The sequence below is a fragment of the Canis lupus genome, chromosome 3 (genome assembly GCF_003254725.2).
Source record: "Canis lupus dingo isolate Sandy chromosome 3, ASM325472v2, whole genome shotgun sequence".
Lineage (NCBI taxonomy): Eukaryota > Metazoa > Chordata > Mammalia > Carnivora > Canidae > Canis > Canis lupus.
In genome coordinates, this window is record NC_064245.1 from 57,411,963 (window position 1) to 57,437,267 (window position 25,305).

The following is a 25,305-nucleotide window of genomic DNA, read 5'->3' on the forward strand; positions in this document are numbered from 1 at the left end:
GTTTTTCCAAGGAAAAGGGGAGAAAACATGAATCAAATGCTTTCACACCTAGTTGTCATAATTTATATAATGAAGCTGTCCTTCAGCAAGAACGACCATCAGTCCCCAGCCAGCTGTAAAACACACAGATATTTCTTTTCATTGTTTTTCTCCCTCCTCCGGAAAAAAACAGGTTGGAAATATAATTTGTAAAGGTGCATTCTTCCAGTTTCCCCCTACCCTCCTGCTTTTTTAATCACTGGATATCACTGGGAACTAATTATCTTTGCAATTACATCAAATGGAGATCCCAGAAGAGAATCCTGGCATAGCTGGGATGACTATTTCCTGAGGCATACAGTAATTCCCCATAGCATTATGAGCATGTGGATCTACCAGCTATCACATGGGCCGTATACCTATGTTCTGGGGGTCAAGAACCTTTGCAGAGATGACCAAAAAAACTGGGAAAGTTCATAAAGCAAATAGATCAGAAAGTATGACTTGATATAAACTACCTGGGATGAAAGCTACTCACTCTGATAAAAGTATAAAAGTATAGGGACTCTGGATTGGGGTTCCTACTGCACGGAGGATGCTCTGTAGTCGTGTCTGTGTACAGCAGTTCCCCACGCCCTAGGTCAGGCTGTCTTTCCTGCTGTTGCTTGGGCTGAAAAACACAAAGGTGCCGTCTGGCTCATGTGAGGGTAGCATCACTGGAGGAACTCTATATTCATTCTTTCCCAGCAAATAATTAACTCTTTGTTTCCAACAAAGTAGCTTATAAGGCATTCATTGTTTACATTCTGCCCAACAATGTTTAAATCAAGGGTTGTCAAACTTTTCTGTACGTGACCAGACAGTAAATATTTTAGGCTTCATAAGCCATACTGTTGCTTTTACAACCGTTCAACTCTGCTGTGTCCTGCAAAAGCAGCTAAGGACAGTTCTAAACCAACGAGCATGGCTGTATTTCAAAAATACTATGTTTATGGCCACAAAATTTGAATTTCAACAGCATTTTCACACCACAAAATGTTACTCTTCTAATTTTTTCCCTAACCACTTAAAAACATAAAAGCCATTCTTAGCTGAACAAAAATAGGTGACAAGCCCAAAGTTTGTAAACTCTCCATTCTCTATTAAATGAGCAGGTGACTTTATTTAAGATTGTATTCATTTATTTGAGGTTCCTGATGCAGGGGTTGATCCCAGGACCCTGAGATCATGACCTGAGCCAAAGGCAGGTGCTTTACCAATTGGGCACCCAGGTGCCCCAAGCAGGTGACTTTAGTGTAAGCATCGCCACAGATGAGGCAGGGAGGCCAGGCAGACATGGGACTCCAGCAGAGGCACTCAACTGTGGGATTCTCTAATCCAAACGGAACATAAACGTTAAGTATCATTTGCTCTTGCTAAAGTCTCATCTCTTAATTTAGTATATGTTTACCACCCAGGAAGGGAAAGAACAAGAAAAGGCAATCTCTCATCCACACCTGTATCCTCAGGTTTATACAGAAGTGCAGTGACAATGTGAAAAGTGGCAGAAATATTCTTGGTACAAACCCACCTCTGCATTGCATGCCATCTTCTCCTTAACAAGGCTAAAGTATCTCAATAATTACAAAATCACCCAGTAGCTGCACCTGGAAGATACCTGTACTCCTGAAATAGATAGTTCTGGTCTGCCTAGCATGTTCTTTCCTTCAGGTAACAGAACCTCTTTCCTGTGGCAAAAGCATTCCATTTGTATGCAGTAGGCCTAGCCACCGCTCCCTGGGCCCGGACCATCTCACAGGTGGGCAGTGTCTCAAGCTGAGCCAGTCAGTCCTCCCTGGATTTTACTGGTGCTGCTGGGGAAGAGGCCAACGACAGACACCTGGGTGTAGCTGGGGCCCTCTTTGCCACAACTGACAGTCTCCACATGACAATTAAAAATAGGGTAAGCAAAGCCAAAATGGGAAGAGAGGTAGAGAGGGAGGAGAGCGCCAAGATCCAACAGGGTCTGAACTCCAGCATCCACCTTGCTGAGGGCATCTCTAACTCTCTGATTTCCCAGTTATGGGAGACAAATCCTGCTTCTGCTTTAGTTCCATTTGGGCTGCTTTCACTTGCAATTAATTCAAGTCCCTAGGGAAGTACAAAATGTTGCCCTACAAAACTCTTCCAACTTAAGGGAATAATCAATGATATAAAAATGAAGGTAGTATTCCATTAGTCCAAGGGAGAGGAGAGGGAAAGGGGGAGAGAAGGAAGAGGAGGGAGAGGGGGGAGAGGGGGAGAGGGGGAGAGGGGGAGGGAGAAAGAAAAGAAAAGAAAGAAAGAAAGAAAGGAAAAAAAAGAAAAAGAAAGAAGGAAAGAAAAGGAAAGAAAGAAAGAAAGAAAGAAAGAAAGAAAGAAAGAAAAAGAAAAAGAAAAAGAAAAGAAAGAGAAATCAATACAATTCCCACTACTTATCGTTCTTTTCACCCAGAAAAACATACTGGAGGGGCGAGGGCTGGGGGATGACAGGAAGGAGGGCATGTGATGGAATGAGCACTGGCTGTTGTACACAACTGATGAATCATTGAACTCTACGTCTGAAACTCATGATACAGTATATGTTAATTGAATTTAAAGAAAATTAAAAAAAACGTAAAGAAAAAAACGTAAGCGTAAAGCTTAAATGCTTGCGAACTGAACACTGAAACTGGCGCCCCCATAAGAACTGAACATCACCAGTAAGCTCCAAAAGCTTCCTCACACCTCTCCCAGGTATACCCTTTCTCTGAAGTCACTGTGGGGTTCAAAAACCCCTAGAGTAGCTTCTGCTCTTCCATTTTTATAAATGGAAATATACAGTGTATACACAGTGTCTGGCTGCTCTTACACTGTTTCTGAGATTCAATGTTGCTAACGTGTCTAACTGTAGTGCATTCATTCTTACTGCTATCTAGAGTATTTGTACAAATAAACCGTGATTCATTCTAATGTTGACAGGGGCTGGGGACATTTCAGTTTAGGAGTATGACAAATACTGTGGTTTTGAACATGACCGTGTCTTTTGATTAACACACACATTTCTCCTGAGAGTGTGTGTGTGTGTGTGTGTGTATAAATATATAGGAGTGGAAATGCTGGTCACAGGACACACACATATCCCCTGCCTTTCCAAGGTTTGTGTCCTGTTGCTCCAATTTAAGAAAGATCTACATTTAGTACCTATTTTGAGAAATTCGAAGATTATTTTAGCTTTTATGAGAAGAGGCACCAAGCAGAAACAGCGTTCACTACAAGTTTACAGACAGTGCGCTCCCCCCAGCCACGCTCAGCACCTCAGCATCCAGCTACCACAGCTTGTAACTGCATCTGTGAGCATCTGGGCTTCATCTTGGTTTATGGTGTATGCGTGTTAGCAATGTGTCCTGACATATTTTTGGGTCTGGGAACACTCAAAGAATCTTCCATATAAATTAATGATAAAGGCTTCTTCACTGTAGCCTATTCATCTTCCAGGTTTCACAGGCATGCTCTACTGCATGTATGTTCATCCTTGGCAGGTGCTACCAGTTTCCCAAAGCAGTCATACAATTCTACTGGTAACGAAAGAATATCTCCTGGTAACAAAAGAGCATTCCAGTTACTCCCCATTTTACCAGTATGTGGCACAGTGTGCTGCACAGGGCTGAGTAGTGGCCCCAGACTTGTCTATGTCCTATCCCCTGGAACCTGTGAACATTACCTTCTAAGAGGGGGAGCTTGCCCTGGATTTCCTTGGTGGGCCTGAACTGCAAGAGGCGGAAGGAGTTCTGAGACACATAGAGAAGGGGGTGCAGAGACAGAGGTAGAGCCTGGAGTGATGTGGCCAGGAGCCAGGGGACGCCTGCAGCCAGAATCTGGAAACAAGGAAAGCATTCTCTCCAGAAGCTTCTCCGCAGGGAGCATGGCACTGCCAACACCTGATCTTGAACCATGGGACTTCAGAACTGTGGGAGAAGAAACCTTTGCCTCCGGTTTGAGGTAAACTGTCACAGCAGACCTGAGAACCAATGCATGTGTCTTTCCATTTTAAGTGTTCTCATGGGTGTAGTAATGTCTCAGCTGTCTCAGGCTTCCTACTATTGCGAAGACTAAGGCAGCCGAACACACCTCCATGTGCTGACTGGCCAGCTGGGGGTCCTCTAGTGTGAAGTGCCTGTTTAAGGTTTTCGTGCATCCTGAACCTGTTGGATTGATAGATTAACAATACTGATAAACTTTTCTTGTATGTTGATACCCAGTGATTTACTAAGTCTGTGCTTTACTCCACGGTCATAAACATGTCCTCTCCTCCATTTTAGAACCTCACCTCTCACATTGCAGTCTGCAATCCATCCAGGGTTGGGTTTTTTGTTTTTTGTTTTTTAAATAAGGTATGGGTAGAGATTCAGATTCATGTGTTTCTGCACATGGCTACCTAATTACTCTAAAGCCATTATTAAAGAGACTGCCCTTCCCAGTGGCACTACAGCCTCATCTCTGTCCACGCACTGGGCACCATGTACATACAAAGCCTCTCACAGAGACTCACTCTAGCAGTCCACTTGACTGTCTATCCTGTTCTGAACTACTATAGATTTTGGATATCTGGTATTAGTTCAGGTTCAAACATCTACTATCAGTTTTATTCTTCCTCAAGATTGTGCTGCTTCTTTATGGCTCTTTGCATTTCTATACAAATTTTAGAGTTGGTTTGTCAATTTCTATTAAAAAAAACAAAAAAGACCCAATAGGATTATGTTCAATCTCCAGATGTACAAACACAGCATAAGCCTCAATTTACTTAGGTCTCCTTTAAATGTCCAACGTGTTACAGTGTTCATGAAGAGGACTTGTATTACCTTGTTAGACCTTCCTAGGTATGGGATTTGTTAACATTGACTCTAAGTGGTATATTCTAAAAACCTCATTTTCTACTTGTTTGCCAGCCAGTTCCCAAGTGGCCCCAGGGATCCTCAGGCCACTGGTATTCAGGCCCCCCTTAGCCCTCTCCCACACTGTATCAGTGTTGATCCAGAATACCATGTAAGCAATGCTGTACCCCTTCTGACCTAGCCATGAAAGATGCTGTGGCTACTGCCTTGCTCTCTCTCTCCCTCTTGATCATCCATTGGGAAGGCCTCTGGCCAAGAGTTATGTGAGTGAACTCAGGAGCCCATCCTTCAGCCCTGTTCAGTTTCCAGAGGACTGCAACCTCACGGGAGACCCTGAGCCAGAACCACGCAGCTCAACTCCCTCCATATTCCTGACAGAAATTATGTGAGATCATCAATTGTTTAAGTTTTGAGGTACTCTGTTATACAGCAATTGATAACATTAGTTGCTAGTACAGAAGTCCCCTTGCTTCTGTTCTTGTCCTCCTATAGTCTATTTTCAATACCAGCCGTGATCATGTTAAGATCCAGAGCACATCACACCACTAGCTTGCTCAAAATCCTCCAAAGGCTTTCCAGTTACCAAGAGTAAAAGTCAAATTCCTTACCATGACAGAGGCTCCTCATCATTGGCTCCCCAACTCCCTGACAATACATACCTCCAGGCAAGCCAGGTCTGCCTTCGTCTTGAGGACTTTGTACTTCTACCGTCCACCCCCCAGACATCCTCATAAGCAGGTTCCCTCACCTCCCTCAGGCCTTTAATCGCATGTCACCCTTTCGGGGAGAATGTCCCGTTACCACTCTATTTAAAATTACCCCCAGCGATCCCTGGGTGGCGTAGCGGTTTGGCGCCTGCCTTTGGCCCAGGGCGCGATCCTGGAGACCCGGGATCGAATCCCACGTCAGGCTCCCGGTGCATGGAGCCTGCTTCTCCCTCTGCCTGTGTCTCTGCCTCTCTCTCTCTCTCTCTGTGACTATCATAAAAAAAAAAAAAAAATTAAAATTACCCCCAGCATCATTAGCCTTTCCAGCTTTATTATTCTTCAATGTCCTTAATTTCAATCTTAATTTACTATTAAGTCACATTTATTTTGTCTGTCTTTCCCCTAAGTAAAATGGTATTTCAGTAACAGCAGGGAATTCGTCCATTTTGTTCAGTGCTGCTTAAAATAATGCTTGGCACATGGTAGGCATTCAATATTTGCAGAATGCATGCACAAACGAAGTAGCCCTGCCACTTTGCCAGCACACAACCTGGAATGCTCAAATATTTACTGCAAGGCAAGAAACTGGAATAGACTCTTCTTTAAAAAAACTGAACTTGCTGTTTGACAAGAGATCCAGGTCTGCCAGCAGGGTACACTACTTTGGTTAGGTAGTGTATGCACTGAACAAAGATGGTTAGCTTCATGCTCCAATGCTCCAAGCCCATGGATGTCTTTTCCAATTCAGCCCGCTGAGGGAGGGCTTCACTAGGAGGTTCGAACACTATATGTAGTAATTTTATCATTAAACCTAAGATGCAATTTTAGGTTCTCAAACTGACCTAGGTTCCACATTGTATACCTTAAAGAATCAAGACACAGTTACTATCTGCACAAGGCAACTGAATCTCCTTCTCTGCAAAAAGTGAGGGGGACGGGGAGGGACCCTCTCCTATTTCCCACTGGGTTCCACATTTATGGGTTTTCATTCACTCTTTTTCTCAAAAAGATTAACACAAAATACGATTTTTATATATGCAAGATCCACATGCAAAATCACTTTTTAAAACTCTCTCCTCTTTGACCTTGAAGCTTGTAATTCAATCATGCAGACTGTGCCTCATTCTCTGCCCCATCACTGTTTCAGGACACTCTTCCCTTAAGGCAAATCTCCAATGCAGCTTCCAGTAGTTGTGAATGAATCTCTCTGATTTCTTCTAATATAGCCAACCTTCACATTAAAATCTCTTCCATTCCCCTGAAACTGTGCAACACTTTTTAGATGAATAACTGGCTTTACTATTTCATGTTCTGTCTCACTGACCTACTCTGACACATTGGCATCCCAGAGCAGAGTCTTCCTCCTGCCTGTTTTCCAGCCACATGTCCCATTAGAGTCACCCCAGGACAGAGCTTGGGCACACAGCCCCTACTCTGCATCTCATCTCTGGGAAAGCCTAGCACTGATACCAGGAAAACAGACAGCAACTTCTAGGAATCAACAGTGTTCTTTAATACAAACTGAAATATGAATGATTAGTGGATAATATGGTCTGTAAGGACTAAGAGTAGACTAGACTAGAAGAGAAAAAAATGTATTAAATACACAAACCAATTACTTGGTTTGTTCAGGGTTTTACCCCAGCGGTGCACCCTAGGGATTGATCAACTTTTTCTAAAAGACCCAAGGCTCTGTGTACTCTGTGACAGGCCATTGGGGCTACTTCACTTTGATAATGAGAAGCCACCACATTATAAAAATGGATGGGCATAGCTGTGTTCTAATACAACTTTTATTTACACAAAGAGGTGGCCAAAAGGTTTTGTTTGGCTAGCAGGCCACAGTGTGCCAATCCCAGTTCTAGACCAAATGCCAGGCACAGAGGAAATTCTCAAATAAATTCTGGATGAACAAATGAATGGTTTCCAAAATGTTTTAGGTGGAATGCTATCAGGAAAGATAGTAAAATTATACAAGAGTGAATCAGTTTCACTTTCTTTTGTCACAGCCCTTTCTACAAGGGTGTCCTGCTTGATAAGCTTATTGTGGTGCCTACTGATCTATCAGGAACTGTAGAACAGTAGGCATGATACAGTTCTGCTCGAGGATCAACAGATGCATAAGGACAGGAATATTAACGTGTGATTTTCATGTATCTGTAGATATCACATCCAACTCCAAAATTACAATAAGCCCTATCAGCCACAAAAACACAAAATGAGGGGCAGCCCAGGTGGCTTAGCGGTTTAGCGCCACCTTTGGCCCAGGGTGTGATCCTGGAGACCCAGGATCGAGTCCCACTTCAGGCTCCCTGCATGGAGCCTGCTTCTCCCTCTGCCTGTGTCTCTGCCTCTCTCTCTGTGTCTCTCATGAATAAATAAATAAAAATCTTAAAAAAAAAAAAAAAAAACCTCCACAAAATGCTAATAAGCAATACCAAAAACACAGTTTTTGGTACTCTACTTTCATAGAGGTATTTAAAAAAATAGTTGCCCAAAGTAATTGCAAGACATTCCAGAAGCTGATTACTCTTTTTCAGTTAAAATGTAATACCTTGGAGAGAGGGATAACAAATACATTGTGAGAAGAACAACTATGAACCATCACAAACAATCGTATATACATAGGACAACCTGATATGTAGTATGGCAGAGTAGAAAGAACAAAGAATGGACTTAATCTTCAAGTTGGTTCTGACTCTGCCACCTTCAATGTAGATAAATGGTCAGCCTCTGGTTCCTCAGATTATCACTAAATTTTAACATGTCTTTTTTAATTTATAGGACTTTAGGAAATCAATTGAGACCATGATTGTGGAACACTTTATGACCCATAAACAGTAATATAAATCTTCAATTTTGGTGGCTTTTAAGTCAACCCCCTGCAGGCCACTCTGTGAGGGAAAGCTGCACAGTGCCAGGTACTTGGTAGAAGCTGCAGTCATAAAGCCAAGAATCCTCACCTGCCCACAGCAAACCTGAGAGGCACCCTCATCACAGACTGCCCACTAGCAAACCTCTGAGCACATCCTCCCTGACTACTGAAGCCATACGGCCTTCTGGACTAAAAGTGAGAAGGAATGGTTTCTAAATCCTCCTCTCTGAAGTTCATGAAAGGACACACTGGTCATTTTGGGTAACTGCCAGTGAAAAACTCACTAGAGGCCCGGAACAGAAGAAGGTGGGAGTGGCTCTGCATGTAAACCTGCAGGCCACAGGGAACCCAATCCCCTAGAGTAGGAAGGAGGGTTTCTCCAGAACTGTTCACTAATTCCTCACCACCACCACTGTTGATGCACCTCCTGCTGTTCTGAAAAGGAGTTCAGGTGACTTTAAAAGTGCATGCTGGGAACCCTGGGTGGCGCAGCGGTTTAGCGCCTGCCTTTGGCCCAGGGCGCGATCCTGGAGACCCGGGATCGAGTCCCACATCGGGCTCCCGGTGCATGGAGCCTGCTTCTCCCTCTCCCTCTGCCTATGTCTCTGCCTCTCTCTCTGTGACTATCATAAATAAATAAATAAATAAAAAATAAATAAATAAATAAAAGTGCATGCTGTATGACATTAGAAGCAAGCAAAAATGGTTGATGCAGTGAAAAATGGAAGGAAAAGCAAGGAGAGGTCAGGTATGTTGTCAATAAACACATGCCCATAAGGGTGTATTTGTGAAATAGAAGCCATCCATTTGACTCTATTCACCCTAGCAGTTAAGGCAAAGAAGAATATGATCAGCAAAGAGGTAAAATATCCGAAAGAAAAGAAAAATCAATTATCTAGAAGTTCAATTAACTTGACTCAGATGACTTAAGATCATTTCCTCTACAGTTCGTAAGTAGAGCATAACGTGAAAGGGTCAACAGATCTGTCAAATAAAGTACACGTTTCTGGGGGTTGTTTACTTTGTTTACTGATACCACCTTTTAATATAAACAATAATATCATGGCCCAACTTCAGTTAATGGGCAGTGTGCCAGAAGCCAGAGTCACAAAATCTGCAAGCATCTGAGGGTGTGCATGGACTTAGCATATATGCTTAGCATTCCAGTGGTCCTTCATCAGGTTTGTGTCTCACTGTGTGTGCTTCGTTCTACTCAACTACCATGGAGGCAGAGGGCAGGGAGTGGGAGGACAAAGAGGAGATGGCACACGGAAACCTCTCTCCTCTAGTATTTTTACAGATCAGGTTTCTAGAAAAGACTGCATTTAAACAAAGACGTTTTAATGGCTAGAATACAGAAAATCCACCCTAAGTTTCTGGTTAAGAGCACACAGTGCCCGATGGCAAGCCAACCTGGGCTAGGGTTGGGAGGCTACCACCAACAACTCCAGAGCATCATCAGATCACCAGCCTGGTTAGGTGGCCACTCCACCTCTGGCTTAAGATACTCTGAGTAGGTATCCATAGGTCATCATTCCATCTTATATTCTCCAAACTTTTCCTCTAAATTAAAAAATCAAATCAGAAAGCCACACACTTAGATATGTATTCGTAGGCTCTCACTGAACTTGTCAGCCCTTATCACTACGTACGAGGCCCTGTGCTATGTCCTTACATGAAGTACGTCCTTCGGTTCCCACCGTATCCCCATGAGGGAAGCTCCAGAAGCATACCCCCACCACCCACTTTTCAGTTACAGAAATTAAAATTGACACGCCCGATCACTGTCTCCCTGTGAACATCCCCCTTTAATAGATTCTGCACTACTTGCAACTCTTGCTGTTCTGATGGTACCATGGGTAATACTCCAGTTAAGCTAACTAGACCTGGGTGATCACATGACTCAATGAACCAACCTAAAGTCAGATGTGGGGATGGGGAAGAGATAGAATATCAGATACATTAAAAGATACCAAGGCCGCAAACTTCTTGCAATTCTTTTAGGATTTTTCATTCTTTTATCCTTTCTTTAGTTAGAACAGTTATCTGTCCAAATGTGTTCTGCTCCTTGATTATAATCTAGCAAACAGTGAGCTCCTGTAGAACACAGAGCCATGTTTCTACTTCTTGGTATACCCTGAACTCCTGCACTATTTTTAAATACACAGTAAGAGTGATTCTCAGGCTAAAATCCAGACTACTCTGGAGCCTGTAGCAGGATCGTCCAAAAGAGAGAAGATTCCCTTTCAATTAAAACTGCCAACTGATACCTAGCCCTTCCTTAAAGTCTTCAGATTCGTGTACCACCCGTGCCACCACTCTTTCAAAGATGCTTCTGTATCAGAAAGCACTCTGATGAAGCAGCATCCAAACATAAAAAATGGCTTGCTTTAATCCGAGCAGCAGTCAATACAGACAGAATTCAATACCTGGAACACTGCTTGGCCCCCTCAGTGCTCATCCATGCCTTCATTGCAAAAAAGCTGTAATGATTTTTGTATATTGCCTAAAAATCACTTTACCTAAAACCCAGAGAAAATACACCTAACTTTCACCAAGATTTTGAAAGAAATATGGTTTACTTTCCTCTTCCTTTGTAGACTTAAGTCTGATGCAAGAGCCAATCTTTTGTGTTCCAGACAAGAGTTGTGTGTCACTGAGAAATGTCACATTTAACAGAACTGCACTACCTAGGATCCAAATCCAACTACCTAGAAAATACATGAGCCACACCAGGCTACTGAGAATTTGAAACAGGGCTAGTGTACATAGCTGACAGGGAACAGGAGGGCAGAAGAGTTAAGGATTTCCATCCTACTACTAAGGAAATGCCTCCCATGATACCTACCTCAAAACACCTTAACTTTGTGACTTTCCAAATTCTTAATCCTAAAGCCTTTAAAATCTATTCCTCTGAGGATTTGGAATATACCATTTAGTATTCCTCCTCTTAAAGAAGCAAACCTTTAATAATAACAGTATTTTACAAGTATTGATGACTCACTCAGCCTCACAAGATCCCATATCAGATTGTAATGTCTGCTTTCCAGATTACAGGCACTAAAGCACAGAAAGGCTGAAGTCACTCGTTCAATAAAACATGCTGTGCAAAGGGACATTTGGGACCTGACCTCATACATGGGGCACGCTCCTCATGAGCTTCCTAAATGCCTTCTCATTCACTGATTCTAAAGACTGTCAACTTTGACTTTTCTTCCACCAAGACATTTGTGATGTGAAAGAGAAAGTAAATTCATCTTCATGCAAATACCATTCCCTCCACTCCATGTGACAGTTTGCTCACAGCAACATCTTGTATTTTAATCACCTCATCTATACGTATCATGTATTCCTCTAAGGGGGAAAATCAAGTAAGAGTCTTACTCCTAAATCCATGTAGAAAAAAAAAAAACCAACACATAACAAAGGAAACAAAAAATAAAAGCAAAAACACAACCAGGGAACAGCAGGGGGGACAAAAAAAAAAAAAAAAAGCCCCCACCCCCGCTGGCCTCCTGTTGATTCCTAAGGCAGTAACTTTTAATAAGAGAAAAATAATTTTTTCTTCAATAGGTACTTATATTATCAAAGCACCTTTAAAACACAAAGTTGGTAAGTTGAAGACTTCCAAACTGCATTTAGACAATAAGAATTTATTTATTTGGAAGTATATGCTTTGTCTGGTTAAACAGAACTATTTAAAAATTAAGCAATTTAATTGTAATTTAAATTATGAAATTATTCCTAAGAGCAATTTCCTATATTAATACAGAACACTGTATTCCCAAAATACATTTTTATGGTTGTTTGGTAAAAATATTAATATAAAAATGCTATGAAATCAACTGTAAAAGAAGCTGCAATCTTAAGAATTAAAACCTTTTGCTTCACTCTAATAAGATCAGTTAATACAAATTCCCATGCTTAAAATATATCTGAAAAAAGATGCATGATCACTGATACTTAATATTGTTTTTCTCAAAAATATTTTATAAATAAAAATCTACCACCCACTCCACCCTCAGTATCCTACCCACCAGAAAAAAAACAGACTCTAAAAAAAAATGTGTCATCATGCTGACTCAAGTGTATCGTCAAACACTTTAGATTTAAAAAATTTAGCTACTATTCCCAATGACCTAGGGCTACAGGTTAAGTCTACTCACACAGTTGAGGTTGATGGGCAAACAGCTGTCCTGTATCTTGAGACACACATTAGCCTCCTGCCTTCCCTAGCCTCATAAGCAGCTACTTAAAGTTTGAGTTTTATGCAAGAAAACATTGTAAAGCCTTCAGTGTTTTACTGCAGCAGACTTCAGATTCATTCCTGTAACACATTTAACATGAAACAGAGTTGAGACAGTTAAAATTGACTGTGTACATTTTAATTGTCTAAAATTTTTGAAGTGTTTTCACTATTATAGCTACATAAAAAGGCTTGTTGAAATAACAAGTAATAAAAACATTTTATTTGGTATTAGACACCAATGTATAAATATAGCAACATGTAACTTCACCATATAGATTTTTCTTCACCTGGCCCCAGGCTAGGTGAGCAAGAATTACTTTTTATATACCATCTATACCCAAAATAAGCAAAACTAGGTATACTTTTTTGCTTTTCTAAAGTTTAGTTAATTTATTTAGCACAAACAGCCAGCAACTAAAGAAAAAATTTTACAGTCAAAGGGGATGACTTCAGTATCCTTGGGACACTCCTGAGTAGAGAGAATGAGATCCCTGGTCCTGTTTTGATAGAGGTATGAGCTCGGTTTCGGACATCTACAGTATATTTACCCACAGATTCAAATTTCTATAGTAGCACTATTGTTACAGGTTTATCAAGTATTAGAAGGCTTGCCTGGAAAACAGAACTGCATTCAATCAAAGTGTCCTAGAATACCCAGGTTAACTACTTCCCACCTACACGTATAACATGGGCCTCAAATTTTCTACAAAAAATTTTAGGAGATGATTTAGTACTTCATAGAGTAAACTTACTAATTATAATAGCAACATGGTTTAGAAATATGAGAAGTAACATCCCAATACTCAAATTTCACTGAGCATTTTTAAAGTATTACTTAACACTGAAATAAGCTACTGCATATATACTATAAAAGAAAATTGTTTATATTTTACTTATACTGTGCATATAAAGGATTTAAGAAATAATTCAAGCCTCATAAAAGCTATAACTCGATGGAGTAACTTTCACACGAGTTGAAGTATTTGTCCAAGAGTCTCCCCTGTGCTGCAGCAGAACTCAAACTTCTTGAGTGTCGCCCTAGGTTTAAATAAGCCTACAGTAAAACACAATAGCTAACAAATAAATGGTACCATATCTTGGGCTGTAAAACAGAAGCACACTTTCTGAATGATAACAATAACATTTAATGAGTGATTACAGTGTAATAGGCCCCATGCTGAAAATGTTACATGCACACTTAATCCTCATTCCACCATAAAGGGTGGGTACAATTATTACTAACCCCTTACAGATTATGGAGCTGAAGAGTCTGGAGATGCTAGAAACCTGTTTAAGATCACAGAGCCAATAAGTTACAGAGACAGGCCCTGAATCCAGATTTATTTGTCTCCAAAGCCTGGTGCTTCGAGCATCAATCTAGATTAATGTGGTGCAACAGCAGTCCAGTGTCCTAATCAACCGCACCTAGAACAGGTACCTGGATATGGCTCCCCATGAGAAGGGATGGTGCTAATGAATGAATGCCATCAGGTAACCAACAGGATGGCTACAAATTCAGGAAAGCCATCTCTCACAAGAAACGACTGTGAGAAATGGAAGTAACCTAGGGAAGAGACAGAAAGCAATGCGTTTTGAAGGGCTGTTACAGAGGAGGAAAAGAGCAGGCTTATCTCATGTGGTGCAAAAGTACAGAATTTGAAACAATGTGTGGAAGTCTCAGAAGACAAATTCCAGTTCAACATAGGACACTTTCTGATTCTAGGGAATCCAAAAGCTGGAATAGACTCCCTCCTATATTACTGAGTCTGTGCAATTCAGTATTTGAACCTCAACTACCACAGTGAACATTGATTCAGCCAAAATGACCAAAGCACATTGAAAGTCTTTGCAGATGCAGGTTTGACAGGTAATAGTGTATACTGAGTCTCAAAGTTACCTCTCCACACATTGCTTATTACAAAATGAAAAATAACAATCCTTTAAATGGAAGAATCTGGCAGATACCACATTAACTAAAAGATAAAAAATTAATATCACTGATAATGGGACAGATGGGCATGTTGCCTCCTGATGTGATGTACTGAGAAGCACACGTCACTAGTGGAGCATCCCTGCCAACACTACAGCTCCTAAATTTAATCACAAGGACATATCAGACAAACCTAGATTGAGAGAATTCTGTAAATAAATGGTCACTCTTCAAACAATGTCTATGTCCTACAAGACAAGGAAAGGTGAAAGAAGTGCTCCTGACTCAGGGAAAATAAAGCAGCATAGTAACTAAATGCAGCAGGTGATTCTGGGCTGGATCCTGGACTGGAGAAAAATTAATGAAGGAAGGACATGATGGGAAAAAGAAATCCAAAAGTGGACTGTATTAGAGAATTCTATTAGATCAGTGTTAAGTTTCCTTTATTTGATAAGTGAACTGTCTTCGAAAATACAAGAATGGCCTTATCAGAAAATGTGTAAGCATTACATGGTAAACGGACAGGATGCACAAACTTACTGTCACACAGTTCAGAAAAAAATACAAGAGAGAATGAGAGTGAATGTGGCAAAGGATTAACAGTAGGTGAATCTTGCTAAGCGGTATATGGGAATTATTTTTTTTATATGGGAATTATTTATACTATCAATGTAACTTTCTATAATTGTGAAATGATTTCAAAATAAAATCTGAGAAAGATAAATATTTGAAGCTGATGTTCTAAGGATTCTGAATACCGAACAAGTGGACCATTATCCAATCTGATCTCCATATATTCAAACTCCTATCCAACAGCAACCTGAAGTCCTCTTTGATTAACCTATGTGGATGGATGACTTAAAAAGTGCTGAATGACGACACAGGCCATTCCACACCGATGATAAGGTATGACTCCGTGGATCTGAGTCAAGGGCACATGTGGGTCCTCCCAACCTTGTTACCCTGCTGCAACCTCCCCCAAACCACATAGCAGTCAGAGAGGCAGACCTCTCCCACTGGCCAACTGCTCTTTTTCAACTGGGGAATGCGGAAGGGTGCCACCTTGCTAAAAACTCCAGGTAAATTTCTGCTTATGCCAAGCAGCAAAGCAGAACCAAAACAGGAGATGAGTGATCAACAAGATGCAAGGAAAATAGTAAAACAAACATCCCTCCCCAAACAAAACTCAATAATGCCAATAAAAAGCTGATAGAGCACACATTCACTACAGAGCACCTGGAAAAGACAAGCTAACAGAATGTTAATCACTGAGAAGCTGGCCCCCAAATGGGTAATACACAACATTTCAGTGCCATGAAGCCATAAAATAAAGAGGGAGGAAAAAAGAGAGATAACAGTGAGGAATAATACGAAGCAAGCATGAGAAAGGCTACTAACACCCAGCTCATCTTCCTCCCCAGTGCCTTGGCCTATTTTCCCCTCCCTGTTTTCAGTTCAATTTAGTCTTCTCCTGTACTCCAGCTCACCTATGGTTATAAGGGTCTCTGTAAGACTAACAGCTGTAAGAGCACAGCTCTGACTACAGTATAACTATTTGCATGTTATAACCATACTCTCCCCCCCCCCCCTTCTTCAAGAGGCACAGAACAATAGTCTCTCTATTAGGAAAAATCTCACAAACAATTCACTTGGGAAAGGAGTAGAATGATAGCACTATGCGTACTAACAAAGAAGGCAGGAATCGGAGGGATAGATATCCAGCAATATTAGAAAGTCAAGGCTGAACAAAGATGAACTGGGAAGAAAGGATGATTGTAGTCTTCTATACTCAAGATCCCCTCCAACAGGTATGAGCATCCTGTGGCCCACTGTTTACTGTACTTTAGCTAATTCCAGATCAACTCTGTTACAGAGCTGCGGCCTTCTTTCAGGCAGGCTCTCTAGCAGATTAATCTCTGTAACCCAACAGCAAACTATCTTGTCTAAAGAAGGCACTTTATAGGCCCTTACAGAATGCTTAATTGCAAAACAAGGCAAAGGTACTTTATCCTGACCTGAATCCCTGTGTTTGTTGCCATTTTCTCAGGCAGCGCATTATCAAATCCTTTGCCCATTGGATCTATGCACTAGCTTTCCAAATTTTCCTCCGATCTCAATTCAAACTCCAATCTTTGAATGCTGCAGGTTGATGCCCTTTCTTTACAAGAATCATAATAATCCACCTTGTAAAAGAAAGCTAACTCAAACTTAAAATTTAAGTCAATTTTGGACCGAAAATCCTTAATTTAAGAAATATGGGATGTGAGGGGCACATGGGTGGCACAGTTATTGAGCATCTGAATCTTGGTTTTAGCTTGGGTTGTGATCTTGGGGTCTTGAGATCAAGCCCCACATCAGGCTCCACCCTCAGTGCAAAGTCGGCTTGAGATTCTCCTCCACACGCCCTCCCCCCGCCCCAAATAAATCAATCAATCTTAAGAAAAAAAAAAAAAAGAAATACGGGTTGTGTATCCATATGGACATTTATATGTATACATACATATCTGGGAGGGCAGGAAGCAAGTTTTCAGGCATTCTTTGCTTCTAAATCTATCTTACCTAACACTGCCAAGATTGTAACAGACACAAGGAGTTAGCTTTAAGCCAGCCGAAAGCAAAGACCAAGGACAGTAGGATTCAAAATTCCAAGAGAGGGGCACCTGGGTGGCTCAGTCGGTGAAGCATCTGCTTCAGCTCAGGTCACCATCCCCAGGTCCTCTGATTAAGCCCCCCAGTCAGGCTCCCTGCTCAGTAGAGAGTCTGCTTCTCCCTCTCCTTCTGCCCTCCCCTGCCCCCCCACCCTCTGCTTGTGCTCCCTGTCTCTTAAATAAATGTCTTTAAAACAAAACAAAAAACAAAAGTTCAAGAAAGAGTTAAAGAGTTCTCCTAACCCAACCTCTGAACAGTTTCCCTATATAACCTTTACATCAGTGTTTCTCAAACACATGGATTAACAGCAGAAAATCACAAATTTCTAGGTCCTAACCCACACCTACTTAAATCAGTTTCTGGAGACGGATACCAAGGATTAGCATTCTAACAAGCTTCCGAGGAATTCTTAGATTCAAATCTGAGAACCACTACTTTAGATACATACTGGGAAATATTATTTTAGCACAAAACACAGTAAAAACACAGTAAATACATATTTACAGCTGAAATGAAAACAAGTTTCAAATTACCACGTTGTAACTTTGGAATAATTTCAGCCAACTAAAATTAGGTGAAAGGATGCATCTCAAAAGTAATGTCAAAAAACAATGGTTTCTCACTACAAACTCTGGAGAACCACTATTTAAAATTTTAGGAAGTGCTTTTTGTTGGCTGGACAAAAGCAAACATGGTCTGTAAGTAACCAAAGTAGCTGGTAGGGAACAAGTGGTTCCCTCCACTCTTCAGTAATGGACATAACTAAAATAAGAATGGTATTAGTAGACATCTGCTGCTCAGAACTTGGGGCAAAAATTTTTAGTAAAACTTGGAGGAGATGAGGGTTCAAGTACACAGGAAGAATTTTTCAAGATGGTATGTCCTGAACTAATACAGTGTTCTACTCCCAGGGTGATTATGGTCCATTTTATATGCTTTCCTCTGAAATGCTGGAAAGGCACTGAAGGCACCAGGATAGAACAGGAAATGAGCACTTCCAATTTCAGGATTACAGAATAAAACAGTTTCTCTCATACTCATGCAGTAACAAGGAGGACAAGAAATAGAACACAAATTCTGTCTTCAATGAAACACAAGACAAGTGTAACCCTGAACCACAATCCATTTACAATCACGCTGAGTGAGAGAAAGCCTGGAAGATGAATGACTAAAGGGAGGAAAAGCCAACAGGCTGAAGGCAAAGGGATGGATACAGCACAAGCCATCTGACCTGGAAAGAAACCTGAAAGTTGTTTGAAAAATGAAAATTTGTATAAAGAAAATTTAGATCTTCCCTCTGCTCACCAATCCCACTCCTACCTACAAAAAAGAGCTCAAAGTGCAAACAGAAAAGTTTATCAGGCAAAACAGTGCATGTAAACAGAAGAACTGAAAAAAACATTACTTTTTGAAAGCCTCCTTGTAGCAAGCACTGAACTAATAAGCACTTTACTTTTTCAAAATTATTTTTAAGTTTAAGGAATTATAGTTTTCAGCATGTCACACATTTAAAGCATGTATATGATATATACTTCTTGAAATCTTAAGAGATACACTTAGCTCATCTTTATATTATTTAAATTACAAAACCAGTCCTCGTTGACCTCACTCCTCAGACTGGCATGTAAGGTGGAAAAGCTGTGGCAGCTGGAGGCAAAGAAACACTAGTTTGGAGAGTCAGAATCCCTGGCTCCACTCTCTCTGCCTCAATTATTTTGGGGGTGAACACCAATTAACACAGAACATGGTCAATGCTACCCTCGTATACTAACACAAGTCAAGTCCTTCTTCACCGAGGAGCCTATTTTTCAGAGAGAACTGAGACGTTCATAAGCTTTTCCTGGGTTTCATCCTTTTTTTATAGAATAGGTAACACACGTGACATGTACACAAATAAATGTATGACTTCACAGAACAAAGCTACAATACATCTACTGTGCTTAAATTATTCCAAGATGTGGGACACCTGGGTGGCTCAGTGGTTGAGCACCTGCCTTCAGTCCTGGGCATGATCCTGGAGTCCCGGATTCGAGTCTCAACATCAGCCTCCCTGCATGGAGCTTGCTTCTCTCTCTGCCTAGTCTCTGCCTCTCTCTCGGTCTCTCTCATGAATGAATAAACAAAATCTTAAAAAAAAATTATTCCAAGATGTTCACATTTTGTAGAGAATAGCTATAGTTAATGTAGCTTCTTTTCCTGCTTTTTCTAAATTTCTGAAACCAACTACAATGCACTGAAGGTTTCCAGCAAAAAAGATGGAATGTGATTCATATTCCATATTCTGATTAGGCAAACATAAATTATAAAATAGTCAGATCTGTTGGGATTACGATCATTTGGAAACGCTCAGCTGTGGCCCCCACCTTACAGAAACTCAGTCACTATCTCGCTGCCTGTGCTCTCTGTACTATGGGCATTACTAAAAACTTGGTTGTCTAACTGTTGAAGAACCCAGGCCTAACAAAGGACAGCATTATAAAAAATTAAGACAGCATTATTAAAAAAAAAAAATCACATTAAAATTTTTGCCTAAATGAAACTCATTTGGTGAAAATAATTAGATAAGAGGTGCTAAGAACTGTTTCCTTAAAAAAGATATTTAATTATTCCAAGAAAACTATCTAAATCATTATAATAATAAAACATGGCTTAGAGTTCAGTCATACACAGACCAGCAATTAAACATCCAGACTCCTCAGAGATGCCCCTATGCTCTCACCTACCCTTAGTCTCTAGTTTCACACACACCCCCTTACCTCATTCACTATTTCGAAAAAAAGATATATTTAAAAAACAAAACAAAACAACCCCATCACCTCATAGGTTACTATTCCACTGACTAAAAAGACAAGATCAATGAAATCCTACTTTGGAAGTTTTTGCTTTATGACTTTCTCTTCCTCCTACTTGCCAAATGGGATCACACCTAAGGAGACCTTATCTTTTGAAGAAAAACCTAGGATGTGTGATCTAACAACATGATAGAACAGTTTGCTGGAAAACACACGTACCTTTGAGAGGGTTGGAGGACAGGGCAGACATGTTAGTCTACCTCAAATTTCTGTACTGCTTCCAAACGTGATTCTGAATTTTATGGGCCCTAAAAGGTATGGTATTTCTGAAATACTCCATTCGTTTAGAAGGGCAACTAAAAATATTCAAGAACTGGAACACCCAAAGGCAGCATGGCTCCTGGAACCAGATCTCAAAATCTCCACGCCTGGTATCTTTTTTTTTTTTAAATATACTTTTTAAAGATTTTATTTAAAAAAAAATAAAATAAAATAAAAATAAAAATAAATAAAAAAATAAAGATTTTATTTATTCATGAGCAACACAGAGAGGAGAGAAAGAAGCAGAGACACAGGCAGAGGGAGAAGCAGGCTCCATGCAGGGAGCCTAACATGGGACTCGATCTCCAGGATCACACCCTGGGCTGAAGGCGGCAGCTAAACTGCTGCCCCTGCCCAGGATCACACCCGGGCCGCCCCTGGTATCTGTCTTTTTATGAACTGAAGCTTCAGTCTTACAGCTCTAAAGTAAGAGCACAGAGCAAGTGTCTCCAAAATAAGACAAGCTAGTAGCTACATCAGAGGAGCAGGACGAGCCACAAGCAGAAGCGATAATGTCCATGACAAATGCTATACCTGTGTTGTCTCCTCTAATCTTCATAATGTTCCTTCCAAGTAGGGACCTGTGTCTCCTCCATTCTAGAGATGAGGAAACTGAGCTTTAGTGAGATGATGGAACCTGATCGGGACAAACCACTACTAAGCAGGAAAGCAAGGTTCTGAACCCAAAGAGTCTGACTCTAAAGCCCAAGCACCTATACATGCCGAAACCCCAAGAAGAGATGTGATACAGATTCTGACAGGTGAACTGTGGTCTCTAGTCAATTCAAGAGGCATTTCCTGAGTACCAAAAGTATGTGCCAGATACTGAAGAGGTACACAGACACATGCACGCATGCGTACAGACACTCGATCTGGATTCAAATCCCTGCTTTACCATTCAATAGCTATGCAACCTGAGTAAGTTTCCAGCTTACAGCAGTGATTCAGGAAAAAATATGCATATATTTGTATACACATATACTTATAGAGAAACAGAAAAAAATATGATATGCAAATGGGACAAAGCAGAACAATTCAGAATCTGGGAAAAAGAAACAGGAGTTCCTTACACTATTCATGCAACTTCTATATTAAGTTTGAAATTAAATCAACATAAAAAGTTACAGAAACTCACAGCAGTATCAAAACAAAAAGTATGTGACCTTCTCTGGTAGCACTAACTGCTTAGGTTTAGAAGTAGAGTATATAAATGGTTGACCTGGTCCAAGATGAGAAACTCAAAGTTACTGAAGAAGTATCTGCAGCTACAAGGGAGGGAGAAGGAAACAAGAGTCATACTGAGATTGGGGGTTATAAAGCTTCAGAGTAAGTGGTGGGAAAAGGAGGAGGACAGCAGAACAACAGGAGGTTCCAGCAGAAAGACCTACACTAGTATTCAATGTTAGGAGTTGTGTGCAGTTGTTTAAGAAATTTAAATTCCCCCCACAATGAGATACCACTCATTATCTACTGGAGTAGCTACACTTAAAAAAGACTGACTATCACGTGTTAGTGATGGTGAAGAGAAAACAAATTTTCACACATTGCCACTGGGAATGTAAAAGATTGTGGGAACTTAGGAAAAGTTTGCCATTTCTTATAAAGTTAAACTTGCAGTTATTGTATGATCTAGTAATTCCACTTCTAGGTTTCTATCCAAGAGAAACAAAAATGTATGCCACCCAAAAACTTCCACCTAAATGTTCACAGTGGCATTAAGACTAGCCCAAAAGCTGGAAACAACCCAAATGTCCACTCCTGGTAAGCGGAGTAGTGACATTTGGTATATATCTACATAATGAATACTACCAAGCCAAGACCATTCAATGGCAGAAAGGGCAGTCTTTTCAAAAGCCAGTGGTGGGAAAACTGGATCTCCATATGCAAAGGAATGAAGTTTGCTCCTTACTTTATACTATGTACAAAAATGACCTGAAAATGGACAAAACACCTAAACATATAAACTATAAAACTCCTAGAAGAAAACATACCGTGAAAGACTGGATGTTGGATTTAGCAAGGATTTCTTGGAATATGACACCAAAAGCACAGGTAACAAAAGATAATTTGAACATTATCAAAATTTAAAAATTCTGTCCAAAGGACACAATCAACAGAGTAAAATGGCAACCTGCAGAATGGGAGAAAATATATGCAAATGCTATCGTCAGATAGGTATCCAGAAAGTACAGAGAACTACAACTCAAAAACAAAAAACCCAACCCAATCCAAAAATGGAGCAGAGAACTTGGACAGACATATCCCCAAAGAAGACATACTAATATATGACCAAGAAGCACATGAAAAGATGCTCAACATCTGAGCAATCATTAGAAAATGCAAATCACCACCACAATGAGATACCACTTCATACCACCTAGATAGCTAATTTCAAAAAGGCAAGTATTGGTGAGAATGTGGAAAAATTGGAACCCTTGCACAATGGTGGTGAAAATGTAAAATGGTAGAGCTTCTACAGAAAAGTTTGGTGGTTCCTCAGAAAGCTAAATGGAGGATGACCATATGATCCACCAACTCCACTTCTGGGCATATTACCAAGATGTGAAAACAGGAACTGGAACAGTTACTTCTCCCCCAGAGTTTACAGCAGCACTACTCAAAACGGCCAAAAGGCAGAAAGACCCTGAATGTCTGTAGATAGGTGAATGGTTAAACAGAGTAAGATATATATACTCACAATGGAATATTAGTCTTTAGTAGGAGTGAAATTCTCATACTAAGTGAAATAAGCCAGACACAAAAGGACAAATTCTGTTTGATTCCACTTTTACAAAGAACCTCAGGTGCACCATGCTCAGTTGGTAGAGCATGAGCGTCTTTTTTTTTTTTTTTTTTTTTTTTTTTTGAGCATGAGACTCTTAATCTTGGGGTCATGAGTTCAAGCCCCACACTGGTGTAGAGCTTACTGTAAAACAACAACAGAGAGAACTTCAAATAGGCAAATTCACAGACACAAATAATAGGAATCACTGGGCAGCAGGGATGGGGAGTTCCTGTTTAATGGGTACAGTTTCAAGACAAGTTCTGGAGATGGTTAGCAGTAATGGCTGCACATTAGTGTACATGCATTTAATACCAATCAACTCTACACTTAAAAATGATTTAAGTGGTTTATTTTTATGTGTATTTTACCACAATAAAAAATAAAGAAAAAAGGACCAAGCTAATGACAGGTGTTACAACATGGATGCATCTCAAAGACATGCTGGTGACAGTAGGCAAACTCAAAAGACCACATTAATATATATTCCATTTAAATGTTCAGAAAGAACAAGTCTACAAGGGACAGTGACTAGATATATTGATTACCCAGGACTGGGGCTGGGGAATGAGACCTGTTTATAAACAGGCTTGAGGGATCTTTTCAGAATGACGGAAATGTTCTAAGTGGAGTGTGGTAATAAACACATAACTTTGTAAATGTATTTAAAATTACTGAATTGGGGCAGCCCCAGTGGCGCAGCGGTTTAGTGCCACCTGCAGCCCAGGGTGAGATCCTGGAGACCCTGGATCAAGTCCCACGTCAGTCTCTCTGCATGGAGCCTGCTTCTCCTTCTGCCTGTGTTTCTGCCTCTCTCTCTAGCTCTCTCTCTCTCTCTCTCTGTGTCTCTATGAATAAATAAAATCTTTAAAAAATAAAATAAAATTACTGAATTGAACTCTTACTAAATGGGTGAATTTTACATAATACAGAGATCATTAAAAAAAACCTCACATACCTTCCGGTGTGGGTACAGATAAACTAGCTTTTACACAGACTAGCTCACCTTTCTGGTGAGAATATAAAGTAGTATAACTTTTCTCTAAAACAATAAGTTAAAAACGCATATAGTCTTCGACCTAAAACTCCACTTCTTTGAATTTACCCTAAGGACATAATTATCGTGGCACTATGTCTAACAATAAAATAATCAGTCCCAAAGTAAAAAGAATATCTGGTGGTTACACAAACTATGGTGCTTTGTGTGACAGAGCACTGTGCAGCCATGAGCCATGATGCCCTTGCCTACCAGACTCCCATAAGCAGCTCTACTGCAGAGCCTATTTCCTTTAACCTCCTATACCATCTGCAACTGACACATCACCTTAGCAGGCAGCACACATTCATGTTTTAATAAAGAATAATCACATGGAAAGATCTCACATTATGAAACTGTGATTTCTCAAAAAACTAAAAATAATATATTTGCATGTACATAGGAAAAAAAGCCTAGAAAGATATAAAAGCAAAATATCCACTTTCATCCCTAGGTAGCTAGACTGTAAGTGAATTTTTTTTGGTCTATTCATTTTAAAAATTTTTAATAATTAATATGTATTACACTTCCACAGGTGGAAAACAATTTCAGAGGTGGAACTGCTTCAAGCAATAAGGTGTAAGGATTGGTCTTTGGAGTGGGTTGCTAAAGCTCTATGGATACACAAGTCACCAAGTTTTAAAAATTTAATTTATTTATTCAATAAGAATTAAGTATTTCTTATGTGCCAGCCACTGTTATAGGCTCTGAGGATACAGGAATAAAAAAAAAAAAAAAAAATCCAAAATCTCTTCATTCACAGAAGTAGAAAGTCACATGGATGGCTGAATGGGATGAAGCAGAACTTAAATCAGGTGCCAAATCCTCAATAAACATGAAAATGATGTAGAGAAAATAATGAATAGGAAAAAAGCTATGATAGATCACTAGGTTTTTGCCTGGAAGAGTAATAATGATCTGCAAATAACAAATGGAGCTAAAAACACAGACCTCACATCCCTTTTAACTTCTTGGTGTGGAGTATGGCATCAGCTGCCACCAATTTCAAGTAGAAAGTACAATTTCACAGTAGAGTGGTGGCTTCTGGGAAGAGAAAAGTTGCAGTTAGGGGCAGGTGACAAAGAAATATTCT

General features: G+C 40.3%; 1 protein-coding gene across 9 annotated transcripts in view; it reads right to left on the reverse strand.

Moving 5' to 3' along the window:
- Positions 1-25,305, reverse strand: part of ZFAND6 (zinc finger AN1-type containing 6) — a 64,761-nt gene that overhangs the window by 21,479 nt on the left and 17,977 nt on the right. For 2 of the 9 annotated variants that reach the window (XM_049108517.1, XM_025436842.3), the window contains exon 2: positions 12,620-12,780. The exons of 3 other annotated variants lie outside the window; for them this stretch is intronic. Coding sequence is in view for 1 of the 6 variants with exons in the window: in XM_049108516.1 (XP_048964473.1) it covers positions 20,929-20,953 (25 nt within the window). In the remaining 5 variants the exon portion in view is untranslated. Of the gene's footprint in view, positions 1-517; positions 650-12,619; positions 12,781-20,928; positions 20,992-25,163; positions 25,257-25,305 lie in introns of those variants that run through there. 4 more of the 9 variants (XM_025436844.3, XM_049108516.1, XM_025436841.3 and 1 more) reach the window with 4 other exon arrangements.